The sequence below is a fragment of the Geospiza fortis genome, unplaced genomic scaffold, assembly GCF_000277835.1.
Source record: "Geospiza fortis unplaced genomic scaffold, GeoFor_1.0 scaffold327, whole genome shotgun sequence".
NCBI lineage: Eukaryota > Metazoa > Chordata > Aves > Passeriformes > Thraupidae > Geospiza > Geospiza fortis.
In genome coordinates this window covers 657,812-681,016 of record NW_005054410.1, presented here as the reverse complement: position 1 = coordinate 681,016, position 23,205 = coordinate 657,812, and the positions used below count along the sequence as shown (strand labels likewise).

At 41.8% G+C, this 23,205-nt stretch overlaps 1 protein-coding gene across 1 annotated transcript in view; it reads left to right on the top strand.

Annotated features, from left to right (window-relative positions):
• The first annotated feature begins 15,034 nt into the window (after positions 1-15,034).
• The window catches only part of RRAS2 (RAS related 2), an 11,499-nt gene continuing 3,328 nt past the window's right edge, over positions 15,035-23,205 (top strand). The window contains exons 1-3 of the mRNA XM_005426309.2: positions 15,035-15,328; positions 15,809-15,911; positions 17,297-17,405. Coding sequence (XP_005426366.1) covers positions 15,844-15,911; positions 17,297-17,405 — 177 coding nt within the window. The 5' untranslated portion in view covers positions 15,035-15,328; positions 15,809-15,843. The remainder of the gene's footprint in view (positions 15,329-15,808; positions 15,912-17,296; positions 17,406-23,205) is intronic.

Below are 23,205 nucleotides of genomic sequence, written 5' to 3'. Positions count from 1 at the left end.
GCAGAAAGTTTCTAGATCCAATGGAGTTTGCATGCTCTTGATGGTCTCCCGTTCTGTAGATGCATTTAATAGTTTTCACAGTTTGCTGCTGTACTCTAGGAAGAGCATTTTGATGTTAAAGCTCTAATCTGCTTGCCCAATTACTTAAGGAAAGGTGTGTTTACAAGCTTTAGATGACAGAATCAGGAGTGGAGAATGACTGTCTGAGGGTCCAGGTGTGGCTGGGTGGTGTATGGAGCACTTGAGCTTCAAACAAGGAATTACAATGCCATTGTTTCATGAGAAAGAGAGCTCGGGTTCAGCCTGAGCATCCAGCTCTGGAAGGAAATCAGGCACTGTTTCCCTTTAGCAGTTCATATGCTTCTGAATGGGAAGTGTTTGCTCTTAATTTGATCTTTTAACTCCTCTTCCCCTTGGAGGAACTTCACTCAAAAATGGGTAGAGAACTATTTTGGAACCTGCTCTGATGTACTGCTAAGTAGGATGTTGGAGAAGAAAATACTAAACAGATTTTCAGTGATCCTAAGGTCTGTGTGACTCCAGAAAATGCTTGTAGCTCAAGCTGTGAATTTCTGAAATAACATTGGATTGCCTGTAGAGGTGGTGTTTGATATGAACCATGTTTTTTTATCTGTTACTTAGAATCAGTTCCACCATGGGGAGTGATGGTGCTCGGTGTGAAATTGCTCCAACCTTTCATTTGCCTTCTTTACTGCTACCATAAATGGCCATAGTGTGAAAACATTAGTTGACTGTGTGTGGTGTTTGATTGTGTAGCACCTCAGCTGAATGTTTGCTTGCAGTTTCTTGATGTGGTTCATCATAGATGTGGCTTTTTGACACGTGAAAGTAGGTGTTTGCAAGTAAAACTAGTTTGTGGCATGAAGTAGATCTTACCATTAGAGCGGGTCTCCCAACATGCACCTTGAGTGTGCTGTGTCTCTGGGTTTTAGTGGAATGAGAATGGTCCCTTGCAGCAGATGTTTGGCTTTTTTGCTTTAGTTGTAAAAGCATGTGGTTTAGGGTTAATTATATTCTCACTGGGGTACAACAATCATTGCTTTTAAGATATACATGCTCTAAAAGTGCAAAAGCCGGGATTAACATCCAACTGGGTGGGTCCTCCAACTCAAAAAGTCATGTGAAATATTCATCTAACAATCACAGAATCAGGTCCAACCTTTGACTGATCACCACCATATTACCTAGACCATGGCACAAAGTGCCTCATCCAATCTTTTCTTGAACATTCTTAACATTAGCATCAATGCCATAGATTTTAATTAATGTTAGTTATCTCCATATTTTTCTATTCCATGCAGTGTCTGTGATAATTTGAAGTGAAAAATAAACTCCCTCTGAGATTTCTATGTGTTTCTGGGCCCTGTGAGTGGGGTGATGCTGACTAAGAGTGGTACTACACCCGCAGGTGCATAGGCGAAGGGGAAGAAACACTGTGGTTGATTTTAGTACAACCACACGTTTTGCTGGTAAATAAGGTTTTTTTTAGATGGAAATCGTTGCTTGCTGAAATATGTAGGCTGACTACTAAGGGCAAAAGCATTTTAAATAAAATTTAAGGACATAAATGTGTATCTATTTGACAGTCCTTTGACATCTGAAGTTGCTGAGGCTGAGAATTCTGGCACTGCTTAAGAGCATTTTAATTGTGCTTACTGGGGCTTTAGGATCTCTTCCTTTTCCCTGTAGATCCGCTAACAAGCTAATTTAGCAAGACAGTGCTTATAACCAGTTCTGCGCTATGAAATTGTACTCATGTCAGGATCAGCAATGGTAAAACCACTCTGTAGTTTCTGATTAGGGGAATTTGACTGTGCACACCTCCCTCTGTGTGAGTTGGGACAATATTGGTCACATTGTGCTTTTAAAGTCTTGACTAATTGGGAGGATAATGCTACTCAAGCACTTCCCTCTGTCAAGCTCCCCAGTGAATATTCCAGTTGTGAATTATTTGGCTTTGTGTCTGCCATGCTGCTGGGGTGGGCCTGTGGGTGCAGCTTGCTTGCTGGAACAAAAGGGTGGCCATCCATGCATCTTCTGCCAGGAAAGCATCCTCTGCCCAGACAGCATCTCTCCCTTGCTTTTCTGTGGTTCTGATGTTGATGGGACTTCATGCACACTGTAAAATAATAACTCAGGAAAAATAGGTACTGCCCCATTCGATACTCTTCAGCAGAGTATAAGCGAGTGGGGATTCTGAAGGAGGGGCACAGACAATGTTAGGGCTGCACACAGGCTTCGTGTGTCACTGTGCAAATGTGCTGATTTAAAAGTGATCTCACTGATTAACCTTGTGCCACTGAGTTGCAGGGTCTGGAGATACTGCAGGACAGCATGTTTGGGTTGACTTGTGGGATGCTGATACAAAACATGGAGTGGAGCCGTACATTCTGTCTTCCCAACCATGAGTCTGGTGGTTTGGGTTTCCTTGTTGGTTTTATTTATATTTAGGATAAAACTCTCTCTTTTACCTCTTGTGTTTCTTCTAAGAACTTCAGCTATCTGCCTGTAATGTAGAAGTTGCAGTAGACATGGTTTGTTTCTGAAGAGTCAGAAATGAAGTGCTACACAGCCTGATGTAAACAATCCTCATGTGCTGTACTGTGCCTCAGCCACTTGATGAGAAAACCAGGCTGAATTATGCTGTTGTCAGATGGGAAGGAGTAATAACCTTTGATCTTGAAATCTGCTGCTGCTGCTAGTGAGAGAGACTATGAAGACATTCTTCAAGGATATTAAGATTAAACTTCTCTGTGAGGGCTGATTAGGCTGGAAAGGAAAGCGTTGTACTCCCCTGGTATCTGTGATGGAAAATACTCTGCATTGCTGTTTTCCAAAGTGGTTTGTCCAGCTGAAACTTTGTTTCAGTTACACCAGTCTGCACTGCATGCTCTTGCTCCCCATGTATTTGATTTCTAAGCTTTTGTTCTTCCAGAAACCTGGAATTTTGAGGATAGTGATATTAATTTGAGCAATTATTTCTGAAGCAGTAGTGCCCACATCTGTGAGAGCAGCCTCTGTTTAACATACTTGTGCTTTCTGGCAGGCATCACACCTCATCCCGATCTCAGGTCAGCCTGCGTCACTGAAATATCTGTGCTGGGGATCTCCCTGCTCTCATGGGGTAGGATTTCTCCATCTTGCTCCAAAGGTGGAGTGACTTACCACATTGCTTTGCTAAGTTCAGTTTACAATGGCTAAATCTGGGTTCTTCCCATCAGTCAGAATCAGACCTGTTGAACACCATGCCCAAGCCGTGGGACAAAACAAAGGCTTTAGTGCCAGGAAGGTCTGAACACTCTGTCCCTAGTGAGAAAAGGCTTACGCAGCCTGCCCCACCTTGGAAGAGATCCCCTTCCTTCCTTTCCACTCTCACAATCAGGTGCATTAACCTGACACCTTAAGTTAGAGCCACAATAAAAAATACCCTAAAGATTTTTGTTGTTTGGCTTTAAATCCCAAACTGTGGTTGTGAGCGCTTCTCCTTGATGTGTCTGGGTTAAAAATCAGATGGTGAAATTTGAATCTCCTGAAAAACTTCACTTGGCAGAGGGAACATGAAGGTTATGGAGCTTTTTGCTGGTTTGGGAGTGAGTGGTGTGGAGTGCTTTGTTCTGCCTCCTGGTACCCGTGGGAGCCCGTGCGCTGGCCTGGCTCAGAGAGCCAAATCTGCAAGTACAGATCACATGGAAAAAAACACCTATTGACCAGTGCAAGTTCTCCTTCTTTCTGAGGTTTTGCTGCTTAGTCACAAACTTCTGAGAAATGCTTTCAGGTGGGGGAAAGCACGTTTTCATCTTAAAATACAGTGTGATTGATGACTGATATGGATGTGCAAAAAAACCCTGGCCACTGAGCTGCTGGGCCTGCAGCATGGGACAGTGGGCCTTGGGTTAATCAACCTGGCTTTCATGCCCTGCCACTGTGGTGTGTGGAAAACTTTAGAAATTGATGTGTTAGAAGTGTGTGTTCAGTATGGTTTTGCTTTTGGAGTTTTTAGCATGAATTTCTTGTTAATGGCTTGCCACCTGCAAGCTGTTCAGGCACCCTTTTCTAAAGGAAAGTTACCCAGTGTGTTTTTATTTTAATTAATTTTGCAGCACATCTTAGCATTATAATATATGCACCATGCAGCCTCTGATGCTTGCACTCCTGAATGAGTAACACACTTTGAAGGAGTCCATTATTTCATGGGTAGGCAACCAGTTATTTCATTATCTTTTAAAATTGTCATGCTCCAGAATAACTGCTATGTGTTTCACCGAGTTGGGTGAGGATCTGGGGGGAAGGTTAGTAATTATTAGCCTTGCTAATGAAAATAGATGGCTAAATAACACTTACACAGCTGTAATTTCAGCATTCCTGACACTTCTGGTTATGACACTTTCCAAACTTAAAGATAATAGTAATTGTCTGTAGTCTGCAAAATTAGTCTAGACAGTCTAATCTAAGGCCAAAAGGTTGGAGTTGAATAAATATGTAATTTGGGCAAATAAAGCTGTTAGAGCTGTGCTTATCTTGAAGCAATAGTTCTTATTAGATAGAAGTGCTATTTTTATAGCTTTTTCCTAAATAATTAGCTTTTAATGATCAGTCAACAAATATTTGAAAAATAAAGCACTCCAGACTTTGCTAATGAAACTGAGTGTTATTATGTTGGATATTGTCCAAGCTGGTGTTCAAAAATTCCATGGAATTTACTGGTAATAGAAAAAAACCCTACAGGACAGGAACTAGTGCATTGCTATCAATGTCTACAATGATCTGGCAGTGTAAATAAAATGTGTTACTGGGTCTGAAAGAGTCATTTCAAGGTTTTTGTTTCCCAGCAGAACAAGTGGTATGATCAGAACTTCTGGAAGTTTTCGTTCTTTGGGTTCAGTCCCTGTTTGGCATTTACATATTTGAGCAAATTGTGTATTAATAAATTAATTGAATGTATTGAAGTTGGGTCAAAAGGTGTCTCTTGGTGATATTATGTGAACTTTATTAAGGTGCCTGGACATATAAATGTGGTTTGCATGGCTAGTATTTATTTGGATGAGGGATTTTTGTAATTTTTATGTGGCAATTTGAACTTTTTGATCTCTGGGTCATCCTGAAGGCAGCAGGGAATTACAGTGGAATGTCAGGACTGGGGATGATAAAACCTCCCTCTTTCACTAGGAAGTTGCTGTAGTTTAATTGTAGAATGAAATACTATCTTATAAATATTTAATCCTGGCTTGACTCCTTCTAGAAAACTGTAGGCTCTGGGATTAGTGGGCTAGTCAACCTGATTGTATCTCCATGTTAAACAAATGTTTTAAGAGGAAGAATGTGGAGAATTTACCTTCCTCAGGCTTTCTACCCGACTCGTTCTGATGAATGGAGTCAGAATAAGAAAAGTGTTAACTTCAGAAAATTCTGATTTTAGCTTGCTGTGGACTCCCAGGGATCAAACATGTTCACATATTTAAAATGTGAAATAGGGGTTAGAGCTGCTGGAGTGCAGCTTTTTTTCACTGGCTTGTTGGGCAAGAAAAACTTCTTACTTTAATTAATTTAATTAATGTAATTGTCTGGCTCCAAATGTCCATAACCTAAGCTAGACAATCTGAAAAGTCCGAGTTGATCAGAGTTATGAAGTGGCTTCTTTGTGAATAGACTGGAAATCCCTAAACATGGGTCTGCTTGGAGCCACTAGGCTCAAGTCTGTTTCTGACTGTGGTACAGTTACATCTGAATTACAGAAGTGAAGAGAGATCTTAATTGACGAAGTCTCCTCCAATTACTTAGTTTATAAACCGAAATCTCCTAATTACACTGTCTATCTTGAGGTTGATTTGATAATGATTTCTTGTGTACAGGGAAAAAGTAATCTATGACTTGCCTCACCAGGGGATTTTTGAAGCAACCTTACTTTTTCTCTTACAGATGTAGTCTGGTCCTAAAATCAGATATGTACTTTCAAAAAAAAAATCACTGCTTTCTTGAGAAAAACCTTGAGTTCATAGTGAAGAGCTTGTGTGAGCTGCTAGTTTGAAAGCTATCGAAACATGATAAAACTTTCTAGATGAAAAGATGGTGTGTTGTGAATGTTTTCAACATTCTTTGAGTTGTGAGTGGTTAAGATGAGGATGATGAAGTACCTGCTGGGTTCATAGTTCCTGCGCAGATTTACTGAGAAATAAAAATGAAATTAAATTAAATCAAGACTCAACTAAGCTTGCAGTATAGAATATGCTTTACAGTCAGACGTGTTTCAACTTGAGAAATTGCAGAGCTGCCTTCAAAGAACTCTGTAGGTGCTTACTGGCATTAAAGGGCATTAACTGAAGGCATTACAAAGAAGTCTTCTCAGACAGTGAAAGTGCACCTTCTCTGATCTTGAGCAATGAAAACTGCACCACTAGGAAGTACCAGAGAGGCCAAAGTTTAGTGCACATATTGCCTAAACCAGGTGTCTAAGTGAGTGTGTTTGGTGTGGTTTGATTTTTGAGAATTATAAATGGGAGGGAAATGCTCACAGGGTGGTGAGCTGTTAATACCAAGTTGCTGTCCCATGGGGAGAGCTGTAAGCTGGGAACTGAAAGGAGACTCAAGCACAGTGCAGATTCAGGTTGAATTTAAAAGATGGAAGCTGTTGTAAAAAGTATCAATCTGCTGGTTTTTAAGGAAGTTAGTATTTTAAAAGATGTTCACATGCACTGCAAAACATATATGAAAAGAAAACCCACTCTCATCAGTATTCACATGATGTTCATGTAGCCACCACCCAGAATTTGAATCATAGAATCCTTTCGATTGGAAAAGGCATTTAAGGCCCTCAAGTTGAGACTGTACTGGCTTCTGATGGTGTGTTTAAGCTTGGCAGTATGTTAGCAAAAGGGCACGAAGCTTTTCAGAGAAATAGTTTTAATGATTATTCTTGAATTATTAATTCAAGAATGAATATTCTGGAATATTATTAATTTTCAATAAATTTTCTTGAAATTGAAATAATTCAGTTCTATGATTTGAATATGCACTGAAAGCCTGTCTTAGTCAAAGTGGCAAAGACACTTTCTTTTCCCCAAGCAAATCTACTGTAGCTGGGTTTATTTTTTTTTCCCCACTGGATATTGTAATTATCTCTTTAGCAGTTACACTCTGCAGATTTCTACCTGTAAACCCAAGCTATTTTGCCAGCCATGCCTTAAGTGCCAGGGAGAAAAAAAGGGTGGGGTTGGAGAAACTAAAGCTGCTTTATTTTAAGTAGCAGTTAGGGGAAGGGCAAAAATTATCAGACAGTTTTTTAGGCATGTTGAAATGCGTAAGAGCTGATGGATGTTCCCTGTCCGTGCACAAAAGTCAGTTTGATTTCAGTCTTTCATATCCCTGAGTGTTGGTCCACTACTTGACTGCAGAATAAGTTGATGCTCCAGAACCAATCTGGTTTTTAAATCTGTCACACAAGTCAGTCCTGCTTAACTGGGGGTGAAATCTGAAATTTCCTAGCATACAGCTATCTGGAGAAATATCATTGGAAATGAGTGTGCTAATGGATACAAAATCCAAGAGTTCATTTAGGAAATGGAAAAATTAAAGGTGCCTAGACAGATTTATGTGTTAACATTCAAATTGGAGATACTTTACCTTCCATGGCCCTTCCCCCTTGCCCCCCCATCCTAGCCTATTTTTCCCCACACCTGTGAGGGATGCAAAGCCAGTTTTGTTATTAGGTATTCTGGGCAGTGAGCAGAACAAAGGCTATGTAGAGGAGAGCCACGTTATATTTAGCTATGTGCCTAAAATATGCCTATGCACTGAACAGAGTTTTCTTAGGAGTTCTCTTTTTCTGATGTGTTCACTCAATGTCCATGGAGGGAGAGGGACAGAGGAGTCTGTGGTGTGTAATAGGACTGACACTTTTAGTTTTTCCAGGTTAAGCAAAGCTTTTGACAATCCTTGCATTGCATAAGAAATTTAAGGAGAAGACTTACCTCTACTTAACCAAGTCAGGTGTTTATTTCTGTATCCTACTCTTTTCTGTCTTCCAGTTGTATGTTGGCAGGGCAGTAATCTAATGGATGAACTCTGAGGCTGCCGTGGCTTGTACAACAACTTTGCTTTTTCCATTATTATTTTCTTCTTCAGTAGAACTGTTAATGTTTCATTAAGCATGTACTTAATCATAGTTTGGTATTATATATATGTGTGTTGCTATTTTTTCGGGAACAAATAAAAATTTTCAGCTCGTGTATGAATTTCCAAAGGGCTTAGCTTGTACATGTCTCATGTCATCTTTCTTTCACTATAACTTCCTTCAGCTTAATCCTCTTCTGTGTTTGTGACTTCATGAAATGAAGTGTTTCACATCACTGGGTAATGGCAGTAATTGAAGTTACAAATGACATCTGTTTCCCTGGACAGCCGTAACAATGCTGACAGTACACATTAGGGCACGGGGAAGAAGTGCAAATTGAGGGAAGCATCATTGATTACTTGCAAGCGCTGACTATCTTTTAATTTATATTTCTTGGAAGAAAGGAATGGGTGCTCTTACTGTTTGTATAATTAAAAGGAAGAACCTCTTAAAGATTTGTAGGAATATGGGATGATTAGATGATGACACACTTAGCCTTCTGTAGCATGAGGCAGTTCTCTAATCATTGTTTCTTTAGTCTGGCCTTTATCAGGATAATTCTAGACCTTTGGCCTTCTATTCTCCCAACATTCAACAGCAAAATACTTGCCCTCATTCTGTAAATTATGCCAGCAAAGCCTGCTGAATGCAGTCCTGGGCATTTGTGTTTGAAGTGGTGCTGGGTTGCTGTGGGTACCTCCTGCAGTCCTTTTCTGGTACTTGATTGGGCACTGCACAAAACCTTTGCAGAGGTGGCAAACCTGTCATCAACCCCAACAGCATCCACCTCCTGCTTTTCCAGCACCAACCAATGAAATCTGTCTGGAAATAGTGGGTCCTAGTGAACCACCTGCTCTTGGGGAGGTGTGTGTTTGCTATTGGAACAAGCTTGTCAGAGACTCTCTGATTAGTGGTGTGCTCTTAGTTTGTTTGGGTTTTTCTGTGACCCAAGTGCTTGGGACTCTGTGAAATGCTAAATTTGTGTGTTTTGCTCTGTCTGTTCCTTTATTCTGGAACGCAGTCTGGGTTTATGTTTGCTTCTAGAAGTCAGGGTTTTTTTACTGCATGTTTTGCTTGTTTTCTAGCCAGCCAACTCATGTCCTCTGAAGGAATGACTTCTCCTTTGTGCTGTGGAAGGAGGTTCTTTTAATCCCTTGAGGTGCTGGGGCCCTGAGCTGCTGCTTTGCCTCACTGCCTCTGCTGCTGGGCAGGTTAGCCCTGGACCAGGGCAGCACAGTGCTTGGGCAAGGTGGCAGGCTACTGTCACCCATCCTCTAGCAATTGCCTGTGGTGACATAGAACCTGTCTGCTTCCTCCTCCAGAGACAGGAGCATAGATTAGGACTCCTAGAAATGGTCTCTCACTTCCTTTGCAAGCTGGAGGAGGGCACAGTGTGTCACTGGGATCACTTTAGTACAGACGTGGCTGGTCTGCCACTCTTAGGTAGAAGAGTTGATGGCAGAGGCTATGAGATGTCATGGGTGGAAGGACAATGGAAGTTGCAAACTTCAGTCATTTAGGTCTTAATTCCTGGTCTGGGAAGGCTTTTATGGTGTAACCAAGTACCTCAAAGAGAAAGGTGTCCACTTTTGGCCATGGCAGTGGAGCTCTGGTCTTAACCTGTGGCACTGGCTTTGTCTATGGCTTGGAATGAATGCTGGAAATACTCATTTAAATGAAGAGAACTTAGGTGTCTGTCTTTCTGGGTTGAATATTTCTGATGTGATCAGTGTGGTGTGTGACAGGGCTGTGGCTGGTGCTGCTGTTTGTTATATGCCCATGGTGAAGGCCTGGCAGTGCAGGGGGTGAATTTGGCTTCACAATGGTTGAGTGACTCAAGAGCAGGCATATTCTTGGTGAAGTGCAGGGGAAATGAGGTAAAACCTAGAGAAGAGATGATAGTCTAAAAGGCAGGCAAAGGAGAGACTGCCAGAAGAAATACTCTGTCAAGGAGCATGGCACAGGAATGTCTTGGGATCTTCAGGTATTTGGGGATTTATTCAAGTCTAAAGTTGAAGCTTTGGTATTTGGTGTTGGTCCACACGTATTTGTTTTAAGTTCTAACATAAAGATTATAGCTAGGGAGGATTTTTGGGCTGTTTGCAATGCTCAAATTGCACATGCTTATTTAAATCCAGAGCTGGTCTGTAACTGTAGCTGGAGGGTGGAAACCCTTCTATTTCCTTGCCTTTGCTGGGTTTGAACCAAAACCTTAAAACATGTGGAAAAAATTTAAATAAGCAACCAGTGGCTCTTTGAAACATTATGTGTATGTTTAGTAAATACAGATGGAGATTATAGAGACAGCAAGGATGAATGTATATTTTGGCATGTACCTCTGCTTTAACTTACTCATAGTGGTGGTGTGCTCTCACTGTGCTGGGCTGCCTGCAAGGCCTTCCAGCCTGGTGTAAAGAGAAGGGGAGGAATGTTCTGCAGCTTAGGGAGGCAGCTTCCTGTCAACAGCATCCTACTTCTCTCCCACCCTAAAAGTGCAAAAGAAAGTTATCTCCTGACTTTTCATTTTATGCACTGTTTATTACTTCATGAAAAGTGGCATAAGAGCCATGAATTGGCCCAGAGGGTTTCCATCAAAGGTGTCTTTACTTAGTCATTCTTATTAATTTATGGAGTGGGACTCCAAGCTTGTCAGCTAATGGAGGAATTTCTCTATGTGTATTAAAGGCAACAAATAAATGGAGGAAGAGGATAAACTTAAGAGCAGGTTTTCATGTCTTACCAAAAGACTTGAGTGATTGAAACACTGATTTAGGGATTGCTGTTGCCTTAAACAAAGACTGCTGGAGCTGTATTCTGTATAGTGTCATTGTTTCCATGCACTGCAAGTAGAAACTCCTGTGAAGATCAGGAGGTCGTTTGAAATGCATTTTAAGACAAGTGTGTACATAAGAAGGGATTTTAGTGGTGGGCTCCCCAGCTGTTAGTGATGTAGGTAGTGTGGGATTGGGGATTTTTATGCTCTTTTGGTTTTTTCCCCCTTTACAAAAGCCCGTGGCCGCAGGCTTTCCCGTCTCTGGGCTTGATTGCCTCAGCAGTCATAGAAAGAGAAAACCTAGAAAACCTGTTGCATAACATTCTGGGTAAATTGAATGGTTGATGAGACTACTGGGCTCAACTTCTTATTTCCCTTCTAGGAGATGGGTGGAAAGAGCTTTGATTTTGCTAGTGATTAAGGGGGTGGTGTAACAGGAGAGCGTGTTCAAGTTACTATCTCCTTAGAAGAAATTTAACTGCTTCTAATTATTTCCTGCAGGCAGTGGCCAGCTGCAGTGGAGCCAGCTGAATGAGTTGTAGCTCCTTGGATTTGTCAGAGGAACTCAATGACTCCTAGAGGAGCGGATCTGACACCCTGGGCTGTATGGGGCCACCCTAGAGAGCCATGCCCTGTGTTCCATGCCAGCTCTCATCCCAGCTCCTGCTGTGCTTCCTGGGACTGCTGTAGCCTGGCAGGGTGGCTGCCCTGGGGTGTCAGGGCTCGCACTGACACTTTCATAAAACACCCAGGACTAGGCAGGCCTGGCTATTCCAGCACTCTGGGATGTGCTGGCTCCTCTGATTTGTCTGGCTTGGCATCAGTTTGAAACCAGCCGGTTGTCAGTGGTTTGTGTCTGCTGCAATTTGGCTCCTGTTAGGCTTTTAAGCAGTTCTGCCACAAACTCCTTGACCTCTGCAAAGTTATTTATGCTGGTGTAGGGTCTTGGGCTTGCTGGGTGAGCAGGCACCTTGCCTGGACAGCATTCAGGAGTGAGGGGATGGCCTCATGGAATGTTTCAGCATATCTGCCATGCCTTAATTCTTTAAACACAGCCTGAACAGCAGCAGGAAGGTCCATTTCTGCTCAAATTGATAAATACTGTGTCTGCTACATCTATTTTTTGTAAATCAGCCCAGACTGAATAAAGCCTGCGAGCTGTGGTTGTTGTGTGTCCTGCAGCATATAGTCCCAGTGCAATTTGGGAAGGAAGACTCCTTCAAAACCAGCAGCTGTTTGAGGCACATAAGCCTTGCCCAGTGCCTGGAGCTAAACCACAGCACTAATTGCTTTGCAAAGCTCTCCCGTAGTGGCTGTGACAGCAGATTTGGCAGTGCCAGCTCCCTGGGAGGGAAGAAAATACTTGTAAGAGCAATTGTTACATGGGGGATCTGTGGCATCTGCTCGTTCTGAATTTGACATGTGGCTGATGCTGGATCAGGATGACTTAATCTTGTTTCCCTTTTTGAGGGAGGAACCGTGTTCCATGTCTCTGTACCTAGTGTTTCACTCTTGCTTTGTGTATAGTTGGGTTTTTTTAATTAAATAAAAAAACAAACTAAAAAGGGTGGAGGGAGTCACAGAAATGCCCTGCAGATTACAGAACATGCTGTAGTTGTTGGCCCTTGGACAGATAATGAGGAAAATAAGAAGAATCCATCTGAGATCATTATGGCTTTCTTTTTCTGAACTCTCTTAGTGAAAAATACTGCCCATGCTAGATATAAACTTGCTGCTTTAGGTGTTCTACTAACTCTGATTCATGAGAGCAAAATAAATTGATTCCAAAATCTCCCTTTTATTTAAAAGCTGCTATCCTTTACCATTTTGTAGATGTAAAGGTTCAAACAGTAACTTTTGAATTCTGCAGGATGGAGGAATGAAAGCTGAAGCTGGAGAGGGATAGGGAGTAATTTCAGAGTGCAGGCTTTATCTTCCATGGTTTAGTCACTTAATGCTTTTTTATAAATATCACTTTCTGTTTCCTTAGTGAAACATAGGACTTAAATTCCCTTCCTTCATCCCTTTAACGTCAGATTCTGTAAATGATTTTATTTATATATTTGTATGTTCACCTAAGTTTCTTATCCATCTTTTAAGGTTTGTTAAAGGCCACAGAAGAATTGAGATCTTATTTACAGTTTGTATAAATTCATTCCTCAAAGTCTCTTCCTAAGCTCCTGGATAGCACGTTTTGAGTCATGGATAGAGGCAAAAGAAAAGAGAGAGGACACTTTTGAAGGCTGAATTTTCTCCTCTTTAAATCTTAAAGGGAAGCAAGGTAAAGGGATGATTTATAGTTTAAAGAGCTGCTTGTTCTGAGGTGAGTGTTCTGCTGCCTATAGATGGGCATTTTGGCTCTGTGTTGCATTTAGCATCATTTAGGCCTGTTGGTTTACTGGAATTTTTTTAGTGGTAGAGTGTTAGTTAGGTTTTTTTTTTTTTTTTTGATTGGTGTGGCTGGGGTTGAAGCAGGGTGACTGTTTAGCCTGGGTGCATCAATGCAGACAGGCTGTGGCTGCTGTGTAGGTGTATCCTGAGAGGACGCTGATGTCTGCTTGAAATGCAAAGGAGCTGCTCAGGGTCTCTGCTCTGGGGGCAGCAGTTTTTTAGTGTGGTGCCAGCTCTAAATGAACAGATCAACAGCAACCTGTACAAACTCCTCCTGCAGCCAGCTGCATGATGGCTGTGGTACTTGAGCACAGGTTATATACAGCACCCACAGCTGGGGATGTGCTTCTCCCAGCAAGGGAGCTGCAGCTCAGCCAGTGAGCTCTGCTGGGGAACCCCGGTCCTGAATGCTGCAGAACCACCTGGCATGGCCATGTCCCAGTGCTGGGCTCAGCTGGGTGCACTCAGGACAGTGTCCTGCAGGCTGTCCTCATGAGCAGCTCCTCACCTGGACTGGACATGGGCAAACACAGCCACATAAATGATCTGCAAGGAACAGAGATAACTGTGTTCTGCAGTGACAGTGGTGTGTCTGGAGAAGGTTAGTGGGCTAGCGCTGTGATTTCAGTTCTTCCCCCCACCCCCGGTTTTTTTTTTGTTTTCTTTTCCCAACTGTGACATCTGTTAACTTGATTTCAGTAAGTTTAGAGGAGCAGAGTGTTGTCTTATTGGTATCTTTTAAGTTTGTGTGATGGGAAAGGTGCTTCAGCAAAACTGTGACATCTGTTAACTTGATTTCAGTAAGTTTAGAGGAGCAGAGTGTTGTCTTATTGGTATCTTTTAAGTTTGTGTGATGGGAAAGGTGCTTTAGCAAAGTCTCCTTTTTTTTTTTTTTTTTCTTCCTAGGAGTCATTATGTAGTTTCAAAACATTCTTAATTCCTTACTGGTTTACAGAACTGAATAATGTACACATGGTACACCTGCAGTTCTGCACAAATTGTCCACTGAGTGCCTGCTGGGAACATAGATGGGAAGGAATTTGATCAGGGTTCAGATTTGTTATGCCAGTGTGATTCCTTCAGTTTTAGGTGAAGTTAACTTTACTATGACTGCATGCAAGCTAAAACTTCATCCTTTGTATTCTAAACTTGTCTTCTGATGGTGTTGTTAACCCAGTATTCAGTACCAGATCACCCAGTCTCTGGGGAAATGTACCAGAATATGCTTTGCTGTGCAGTGTGGTTGATAAGCAACAGCCTGGCAGTGTCTGGTGGAGCCTTGTGCTTAGACCATGGGTGGCACAGGCATTTCATGGCTAATTCTGCTTTCAGGGGTTGTCTGTCTGGGGGCTGTGAGTACTTAAAGTCATTAAAACCAGGAGAGAAATCCTGGGAACCAGGATGTTCTACCAAACTTCTTTCAGCTAACAAACTAAGTGCTACTTGTGCTGTGTGGAGCTGTTGCTAGACATTGTTCTAGAACTGCTAGGGAATTCTAGAAACAGCTGAGAAAGTCCTGATACTTCCTAGAAATTTCTGGCTCTGGGATGGGGAAAGGAAGTTGTGTAAACTTGAGAATGTCAAAGAACTTCTAAACCCTACCAGAAGTTCAGAGAAATTACAAGAGACCTTAGAAGTCCATAGAAACTGAAAATTTGTAGGGATTTCTGAGAAATCCTAGGAGTTACCAGTAATGTCTAGGAAATGTTGGAAAGGCTGTAGGAATCCAGTGAACTCGGTGACTCTTCTAGTAATGTCTACAATTTCTGAGCATTTACTAGGAATAAAAAAAACATTACTGGATATCTTTGGATGAAGAACCAAATGGTTGTACATGGATAAACACACTCACTTTCCTTATGCTGTCAAGTGTCCAGTTTTAGTGTCTCCCTCAGTGAATGTCCTGTGTGTGCTTGTCTAAGACACAAACCTGTTTTCTTCTCTGCAGTCCTACTTTGTTACGGATTATGACCCAACCATTGAGGACTCCTACACCAAGCAATGCGTGATCGACGACAGAGCCGCGCGCTTGGACAGTAAGTAGCCCGCCCACAGTGCCCACAAAACTAGGATTAGGAACTTTTTGTTATTCCCAGGAGTTACCTGGGTGACATGGTGGCATGAAAAACACACCTCTGTGCTGCCTCTCCCAAGTGCAATAGAAATGCTTTGCTTTAAAAATTTTAGTTCTTGCATTTTGGTGATTTGTTTAAGAACAAATCAACAACCCTCATCCTCATGTATCTCTGAGCATTTTCCATCTGTTTCAGATGGTCAGGAATTAGCAGAAGTCCTCAAGTGTTTTGTTGTTCAGTTTGTTTGGGAGATCTTGAATTGTTCAGTCAGTGCAAGAATTTGTTGGGACTATTAGAAAAATATCCAGTAGTATCTGCCAAGAGTGGTTTTTGCTTGGCTATGATGCACAGGAGAGACTTTCACAATATCTTATCAGGAATATTTTTTTTCAGTCTATCAGAACATGAAATGTAATAATCCATATTTTTGCTTCTGTTCAGTTCTGGATACAGCAGGACAAGAAGAATTTGGAGCCATGCGTGAGCAGTACATGAGGACAGGGGAAGGTTTTCTGCTTGTTTTCTCAGTCACAGATAGAGGAAGGTAAGCCTGAGGTCAAGTTATTAAAACAAACAAGTTTTAATTATTCTTAAATTGCACATGATCCTTAACTGAAATAATCTCAAACAAAACATTGTGTTCACTCTTAGGTGCAAGGTGTGATGCTCTTTCAGCACTGAAGAAGACCAGTTTTGAACCAGTCACTTTGTGAAAGTGCCTTATTTGTTTCAATAGATGACTTGAAAGCATACAAAAAAACAAAAAGGATAGCTCTGTTCAAGAACTTTATTACAGTCCAGAATACCATTTTCCTGGGAGTGTCTGTTATTCAGTCAGTTCTTGGGAATATCCCATGTGCAGCATCAAGTAGCTGGCTCTGGGTTTCTAAGTGGGTTTAGGGTATGTGCCTGCACTCTTTTGCAGGCAGAGGTCCCCCTGCTTTCCCCTATGCATTGACTGAATGGCTGCAGAATGCAGATGAAACATCTTCTTGAAGCTGATGAAGGGCTGTGCTGGGTGACATACATCCCTTCTAGTTACCTTTGCATGAGGTGTCTGGCTACCTGGTTCTTTTCACTGTGACTTTTCTACTGATGATCATCTTGCTTTTAAACTTTAGCTGGCAAATTAGGTGTAAATGCCTTCAGGCTCTATGTCTGGAAGGCTACAAAGGGTATGTGATTATCTGCAAATGTCTATGCTGAAGGTCCTTATGTAGTGATGTAGCTTTAACAGTGTTTACTTGAAAGCAGTGATTTATTTATTCATTCTCCAAAAAAGCTTGCTTAGGCCAGAATTAGCTTGTTTAGCATACCATCCTGGAAGAAGTTTTCTGCTCACCTTTCCTTAAACACTGCTGGAATATTCCTTATGCTTGAAAAGCATCAGTACCTGGTTTAACTTAATTGGAAACTGGAAAGCTTTCTGCTCATTTAGCCCTGCCATTTTTCTGTCCTTGACAAAACAAAACTTTCCAGGTTCGATAGCTTCCCTCAGAATTCTTAGGAGTAGCTCTGGAGGTTGCCAGCTGAAATATCGCTCACCAGGGTCTCTATGCTGTGGTTTGAATATTCTAGATGGAGTACAACTCCAGGGTCAGTATTTGTAGAATGGACTGTGGTTGCTTGATTCTCTGCAGCACACTGGCCCTGGGTCCCTGTGGATTGAGACACAGTCAGTGTTTTGCTCACCCTGCAGCCCCACCTCAGCCCAGTGCAGAGGACACTGCTCATTTGGGGATTTTTTTGGTTTGAGTGTTGGATGGTTCTCTGACTGGTCATGCTGTGACTCTGGAGTGCCTGCAGCTGTCTGTGCTTGTGTGTCATGGCAGGGCAAGTCCCAATATGTGACTCATAGTTTCTGAACTTTTTCAGAACCTGAGAATCTGTGAATTAGTGCACTGATGCTCTGCTTGTGTTCTTTCACAGCTTTGAAGAAATCTATAAGTTTCAGCGACAGATTCTTAGAGTGAAAGATCGCGATGAGTTTCCAATGATTCTTGTTGGTAATAAAGCAGATCTGGACCACCAAAGACAGGTAATTCATTCGCTCTTAGTTACTGCTCACTTTCTTCCAGAAAATCCAGTTTTCCCCCAAAATTAAACTTCCTTCCAGAATGGGAACAAACAAATGAAAAGAGTCCTATCATACAAACTAATTCCAATGCAACAAACTCCACTCAGTTTCTGTACTTGAAGAACCTTAGGAGCACATGATGGCATTCCATACACTGCACATCTTCTGTCTGACTCAGTAGGGCTATGTTGAGACCAAGTCTATTCACAGAGCTGAGAGCTTTCTGTCGTGACTTGATTACTCAGGCATGAACGTGTCTAATTCCTCAGTTCTGTTACTCACACTGCACTGTGCCAGCAGAGTGCATTCCAACACTAACTCCAGCCATCCTTAGCCTTCAGTGCTCTTGCTTTTACCTTTCACTGCTCTTATGTATAAATTAGTGGTTAAGTCACTGCTTTCTCTTTGGCCACTCATCTTCTGCATAACTGACTTAAAGCTTTAAAAGTTGGAAGTACAGCAACACAATTTCTGTTATATTTATGTACCTTAAAGTTTTGAAACCAATAGTTTTCAACCTCATCTCTAGTCACAAGACTACTTAAAATATTTCATTTAGAATTATTTAAAGGGCTTTCAAATATGTTTTTCTTAGTTGCTGTTGATTTTTAATGAATCAAAATAATTTGGGCTGAAATGAAAATAACCTTACTATAGCAGCAGGAAAGGAACAGATGTCAAACTTGTATTTTCTTCAGCAACTAATTTGAGAAGATTAATATTTTCTCTTGAGACAGTAAGATGACATTGAAAGCTTGGTGGCAACACAGGATTTTCTGAGAATAAAGTAAATATTGCTAAATTGCTGTAATTGTTCTAAGAGTTTCACAAGGAAAAAAAAAACCCCATGGTTTAAAGAGCTCAGTGAGTTAGTTTAAGCAATGTTGAATTACAATTACATTACAAAAAAGTTCCTGTTGAATATGGTCCCTTGGCTGTCACAGCCTCTTCATCCCAGAAGCTGTGTAGAAAGATCATGACTAAATTAAAAGCTATGCTGAAAGATGCTGTATTGAAAGAAGTTTTCACAGAAGTAGCTCACAAATTCCTCTGAAATAACTTGAGTACTCACACATTCACAGAACAGTCTGTCCCTGAGACAGGGACATTTCATTCCCTGTCATTCTTCAGTTACCATCATGCCTCCATCAAAATCCCTAGATTTAACCTTGCAGGTCCTGGAACATCTATACTTCATCTCCTGCACAAATGTTGGCATTGAAATTATGGAGGTGAAACTGAACTGTTCTGCTAATTGTAATTGCTGAAGGACAAACCTCAGATGCTTTGGGAGGGAAATAACATTGTGGCTATCAGCCCCAGCTCTCAGGATACCTGCAATTGTAGTTGGTAACCCTGGACATCCATTTCTAGAAACAGTTGTGAACTTTGCTCTCTCTCCTCCACCCTCCTCATGTAATTACACTGCCTCTGTTTCTCTCTTAAAGGCAGAGAGGTGCCTGTCTCCTGCTGGTCCCTCTGCCCTGTTCCAAGCTGCTTTTTCAGGTGGAGATGGGCTGGAACATGTTCAGGCTCAAAGCAGCTTTTTCTAAATTACTTAACTTTGTGATTTTGCTGCTTATGTCAATATATGGCACCAAAATTTCTTTTGGTTTTTATGGCTATATTAATTACCTTAATTGATTAGATGCTGATGGGCATTATTTTTTGTTGCTCTCACTCACTATTTATATACCAATTGGTGGACCTGTCACTCCCATCACAAGCTGGGGTTTAGGCAGGTATAGCTGAGAAAACTTTTCTGGGTTTGCTTAAACAGCTACTACATGTTCTTAACTCTTCCCTGCCCCTTCCCCATCACATGGTGTGTTTCACTTGGGCTTCAGTCAGTGTGAAGGAATGATTGTGGGATGCTGAGCTGACATAATTGGACCCCACAAGGGAGAGGCTCCCCTCCCACTTGACTTCACATTCCCATTCTTTCCCAGATCTCACTTGAAGCACTTTTGGAGTTGAATCATCTCTCTGGATGGGGAGGAGCAGGACTGGCTTCCTGGGACCTGTGTGAGCTAAATCAGTTTGCAGCAAGATTTGAGTGCCAGTGCTGGTAGCATGGGAAGGGGTGGAGCTGTGGCTTGGAGCAGAGCAGGGAGGAGTTGGGCTGGGGGGAGCAGTGAGACCTCGCCCTTTGGCAGCAGCCAGCAGGGAGATGTTATCAGCTGGGTGTTACACTCACTGAGGGGCACCAGCTTGTTCATCTGGCTGAAAACTTGTCAACCAGTCCTGCCACCAGCTAAACCAACTAGTCCAAAAGTGAGAAGAAACTTCAGCCTGACAAGCAAGGTCATCCTGCTCTGGCTGCAGGTTTCTTGGCAGGCAGCTGTGCTGGGAGCAGTGGGGTCAAAGGCGAGAGTGCTCCCTCACCTTGGCTGGGAGTGCTGGCTCAGTGGGGAGTGTGGGACAGCCCCAGGCTGTAACTTGTGGGCGGAAGTGTGCTAAGGGCAAGTCCTCTGCATTTTTACACTTTGCCTGCTGATGGGTCAGGCCCCATTGGGCACCACCAAAAATCTGCTAGGCCGTGCTTATCTTTTACTTATCTGCTTCTTCTCTCTTACTTAATCCCAACTGTACGCTTCTCATCTTTAGAATTAAGGTAACATTTTTAGAAAGTCAGGAAGCTGGGTATCAGTTTTTAGAGCAAAACTGCTTGTACTGGGCATCTGCCTGCTTTTTCCTAAAGGCAGGAGGCAGACCAGTGAAACACATGCAATCTCTGAAAGACTTAAACCCAGTTAAAGTAATTTAGTGTGTTTGGATCAGCAGATGATACTCAGCAACAAATCTTCCCAGAACCCAAAGGAGTTAAACATGTGGAAGAGTTCTGGTTGTCTCAAGGGCCTGGCCACACCTTTATCCAAGTAAATATGTGTTGAGGTTGAACAGAGTACAGAGTACTGTCGTTGTGACACCATAAATCTGGAGGCTAATGATGCATAACTAATCATCCTCGTGTGGTGGCAACTGTTTCTCAGGAAATACACGAACTGGGTTGTACAGCAGAAGTGCACAAACAGTGGTATGATCTTGATGAATTGTTGGGGCTCACCAAAGGTGTGGTGTAAATTAGTGGGGCTTTATAAACTAGAGACCAACTCACAAGTGGTTTTGGGAGGGACGTGAAGGAGCAAGTTTGAAATGGCAATTTGTCATGGTAAGAACTGTATAGATAAAGAGAGTTAAGCAGCTTTCTTGTGATTTCTGTCTCTCAATCTCCACGGGTTACATTGACAAAGAAAAGTGAGTCTTTAGAGGACAAGCAAGCATTAATCTTTAGAATGGGTGATAAGCAATGAGGCTGCCAGTGTTTCCAAATTCCCCAGTCACAAATTGCTGACTCTGAAACCAGAATTGAAGCACCATCTCTTCACTGCTCTTTCCTAAAGTAAACGCTGTGTAGCAGTCTTTCTGTTAAATGGGTTAATTCCTTAGAACTCAACACTGGATGTTTCTACTGTAAGATAATTCAGTAGGGCACCAGATGTTTTAATAATAACCACTAGTGGTGGAGGAGTAGACTTGTCAGTGCAGGATATGTCTGACTTTCTGTAGATAACTGCTAGCTTAAACTGGGTCAAGTCTGATCATTCCCCAGATGGCAGGGTTTCAAGGAAAATCCAAGTTGCAACAGGCAAGTGCTTGGGTTTCATTAAATGCTAGTTCTTGCTTTTGCATCATGACTGAACTAACACAGTGACCTAGGGCTGAGATCACCTCTGTTACCTTTAAAGCAAAAAGAGCAAGAGAAGTCCATGTGACTTAACTCTTAACCATCTCTTTCTTATATGAAAGTGTGACAATAACTTCTAGCAGTGGTAGATGTTGGGACTATGTGCAGGGACACCTCTGTGCCCACAGACAGATTGTACCTTGGACAGGAGAGTGCGGACAAACTGGAGTTAGGGGACAGTGAATTATCCCTGTAGGAAAATTGGGATGACAGATGCACTCTTCAGGAGTGATGGAACTCTTGGCAGAAATGGGCAGTGTTGTTTTGCTGGGAGCACTGTAGGGTGACCACAGACTGGTAGAAATGGATTCATCTCAAACTTGAGGAAACATTTAATTGTTTCCTGTGTGATGTGTCCCTTAGTCTTGTTTAAGTGTCCAGGCAAAATGCAGGTGCAGTGTTAGGTAAGGCAGCCTTGTAGAGTTGCTTTAGGTGGAGGAAAGCATGGAAACTTCAGAAATTAATGTATTTCTGCCAGATACCAGACAGAATAGTAAAGAGAGAAGGACCTGTGTTCACAGGATTATTGTGCAGATACTCAAATGGAAACTGTTTCAGAAGAAGAATGTTAGCTTAGGGAGGTGGGGAATAAGCTTTTCCATGTTTGACTGGCTCACATCTTCTGTAATGAGTTTTCATTTGAGAAACTTTTACTAACTGTCAGAACAGGGAGAATGAGTGATATCCAGAAACAAACAGTAAAATATCCTATAGCAAAAGGGTGAGCATTATGGGTGATTCTCATTTGTATTCAGCCTTAAGCTCACTAAAACTGCAGAACCAACACACACAGATGTACACACAATCACTGCCATCAAATCTGTGGTTCTCTTTAGTTCTGTCACAATAACATCCAGTCTTCTTTAAAGAAAAAGGATTTAGTTTTTATTTTGGTGGTGATGTTAAATCAGCTGTCCCATCACACTTCCTGGAAAACTTGTCATGTTACAGGGTTGTTGTACTCAAGAAGTGACAACAAAAAGATGAAAATTCATGTTTTTATTTACAAATATTTTTATGTTTGTACTTAGATTTCCCTCAGCTTTGAAGATGGAACTGGTATGTTCTGGCCTCTAATTTACATCTTGGGCACTGCACATGTTTTCATAGTGTTTCCAAACCAAATATTTTTTTAAACTGACTTTTGAGGTCACCAAAATTTACCATAAGAAACTTGACAATATACTTGTGAGACTGGCAAAAAATATTTTGGAATTTAACAGTTACAGATACTCTTGTAAATACAACAAGAACTTTAACGTATTTATAATGGTTTAGATGCAAGATATTGTGGAAGTGTAGCTTAACTTCATTACAGTGTTAGTTTGACTTGTACCTGTAAAGTGCTTCAGGTACAATGGTGAAGAAATTCTTTAAACATGTGTTTAAAGATTGAGTTCAGCTTCTCCTCAGAATTAAACATTCCTTGCCAATTATTTATTTTTGTTGAACTTCAGCCTCTCTGGGCTTGCAAGAAGCTATGCAGGGACGAAGAAAAGTAAAATGAGTTAGTTTTGCTAGAACTGTTCTATCTATAACTTACTAGTCTGAGGTAGAGATGTACAGAAGTTTCTGGAAGCACTGGTGCAAACTTTAGGAGATTGCAGAGTCACTGAAGTGCTAGAAAAGAGCTACAAATATTTGTCTGAGTGCAGCCTTCATAAGCTTTGCAACTGGAATATTTCAACATCTGAGGTCAGAGTGGAGGGTTGAAGTAGAATTGTTCTTGCTGGGGGAGCAGGAGTTTTCATTATTTTTCAGTTTTCAAACAGCAGTAGAGGACTGAAGCTCCAGTTCTTCCAGTTCTCCTTGAGTGCCCTGCAGTTAAAAAGGCAGCTCCAGTGGTTGATTTTGGGGTTGAGTTGGTCCTGAGGGTTTCTTTTTTGGCTTCAGCTGGTGGTGATAACACTGAAATGAATGCAGAGTTGCTGTGAGTGTTTGAGATCAGCAGATGCATCCTGAATTATTCCAGCTAATGGCACAGGGTGCTGGGAGCATTTTGTAGAGCTTCAC